General features: G+C 48.5%; 1 protein-coding gene across 1 annotated transcript in view; it reads right to left on the reverse strand.

Annotated features, from left to right (window-relative positions):
• The window catches only part of Rnf169 (ring finger protein 169), a 120,457-nt gene extending 120,025 nt beyond the window's left edge, over window positions 1-432 (reverse strand). Inside the window, exon 1 of the mRNA XM_023716644.1 lies at window positions 13-432. Coding sequence (XP_023572412.1) covers window positions 13-431 — 419 coding nt within the window. The 5' untranslated portion in view covers window position 432. The remainder of the gene's footprint in view (window positions 1-12) is intronic.
• Between the last annotated feature and the right edge of the window lie 1,869 nt (window positions 433-2,301).

Below are 2,301 nucleotides of genomic sequence, written 5' to 3' on the forward strand. Positions count from 1 at the left end.
GCGCGGCAGCGCGGGCAGCCGGGGCCCGCCGCGTCGGGGGCGCGTTGGGCGCAGCCTCGGCACAGCGAGTGACCGCAAGGCAGGGCCGCCGCTTCCCCCGGAGTCTCCAGGCACCCGGCACAGCCGGACTCCTCCGGTCGCGAAGGCGGCGGCGACGGCAGTATCAACAAAGCGGGGCCAGAGGCCGGGCCCGGGACCCCAGTCTTTGCTGCCGCCATCTCTTCACAGCGACCCCGCCGGCCCCGCCGACCAAGAGCCGTAGCTACCGCTGCGGAAGAGGCCCGAGTACTCGGACCTGCCGCCGCCATCTTGTTTCCCGTTTGAAGGGAGAGTCCGTTGCGAGGGAGAAGAGTAGAGGGCGGGGCAGCGCGCGGCTGGCAGTTGATCTGCATATTTATAAGGGGCGTGGCTACAATGGGCCTGGAGAACATCTTCCCCGGGACTGATTGGCAGGAGGGTCACCTCATTAATATTTATTACTTATTCTTACATATGTGATAGCCTCGCCCTCTGAAGCTTTTTCTGTTTTCTCTTGCTGAACCAGAAGAGACTGAGAAATGAAGAGGTTTATTTGGAATTTTGATGGGTATTACATTTTATGAAGTAAGTACACTTGCTTATCCTGCAATATCCTGATCACTCAGGCTAAAGTTCTACAGCCTGAGAAGTACCCAAAAACCTGATTCAACGTTTTGTTTGCTGTGAGGACCTGTTCTCTCCCCTAAGAATTACAGAAGCTATGACTGAAGCCTGGACCACTGTGACCAGTGTCTTCAGTGCAGTAACTAACTGCCAAATGCAACATCAAGCTCTTGTCAATCCATCTCATCTTTTCTCTCCACATTCTTTCCCCTCGTTTGGCTAGCAAATCATACTTTCCTGTTTTATTTTGTTTCTCCAACCCCCTTAGTTCCATTTCAAGACTCCTTTGGAGAGCACCTATGTCTGGTGCTTAAATGTAGATAAAGCACTAAACTCAGGCCATTGTCCCCTTCTCCAAATCCTCACCAGACACCTCACACTTTCTTCCTTCTAAAACTCCCAAATTGATACCTGCAGCCCAGACCTCCTGAGTTGAGTCCTGCCTATTCAGTTGCCCAAAGGAAACATCCCACGGAGAACTGCATCCTTCAGGTGCAAAAGTAATGTCACACTTTTTTTGAAAAAGCACTTCTTGTTTTCCTTTTTTTTTTTTTTTTTTTTTAACCAGGGATTGAACTCAGACCCTTGCGCTTGCCAGGGAAATGCTTATTCTACTGAGCCATCTCCTCAGCCCCTCCTTATCCTTTTAAAGGTACTGCCTTCCCTGGTCTCAAATGCAAAATTGGCCACCTTTAACCTCATCCTTCATGTCCTCTTAGGTACTTAGTCCTGTCAGTTATTGTACCAAAAGGATTATTGTCCCATCTGTTCCCTCTTCACCCCACTTCCACTACCCAATTCAGATCTCCTCATCCCTCCCCTGGAATTAATATTGTGATTATTTTTATAAAGTGTCTTCCTTTCCAGAGCCTCTCTTCCTCTAATCCCATGATGGTGAACCTTCTAGAGCTTTCAGTGATACAAACAGCCGGATGTGGCGTGCATGCTACCCGTTCGCCACAGCCACCGCTGTTCTAATCTATCCTCTACATTGCTTAGTGTTGCATTTATGCTTGGGCCAAGGTGAGCCGCTCAGACTTCAATGCCACTGCCCTTTCTGGAGGCAGAGGATATGCGAAAAAGAACTGCTCCCCTCTGATGGAGAAACCATCCTGCTACAGAAGGTCTCCCGCTTTTTTTTCTCTCTAAGGTGGATTTGGGGCAGGAAGGCATTGCATAAATGGCAGTTCCTGTTGGTAATCTTCATAGGAAAGTAGAAGTTTTATAAAGTGAGTAGAATTAACAATGTATACAAGAGACCCTGAGTTTCCATGAGATTGTCTGGAGCCTGTGGTGAACCAAACCAAGGCAGAGTGATTGGTCACGGTCACAGTGCAGGACCTGGGAATGTAGCTCAGTGACAGAGCACTTGCTTAGCACACTTGAAGGTTGGTCTCCATCCTCAACCTCCTTCCAAAAAGAGAAGAAAAAAGAGATGGACTCCCAAGGTAAGAACTAAATGGCTAAAAGACAGTCACAAATTGAGACAGAAGGCATCAATGAGTACTTGAAACAAATATGTGTGTGTGCAGAAATCCAGACAGTGGAAATCCTTCCAAATATAGAAGTGCACCATTGGTTGGACTGTCCTTTCACCAAGAGACTTCCTTAGTCCTCTCCCTAGTTGAGATTCTTGAGGACATTTTGCCCAGTTCTCAT

Source organism: Octodon degus, unplaced genomic scaffold (genome assembly GCF_000260255.1).
Source record: "Octodon degus isolate 3935 unplaced genomic scaffold, OctDeg1.0 scaffold00049, whole genome shotgun sequence".
NCBI classification, from domain to species: Eukaryota; Metazoa; Chordata; class Mammalia; order Rodentia; family Octodontidae; genus Octodon; species Octodon degus.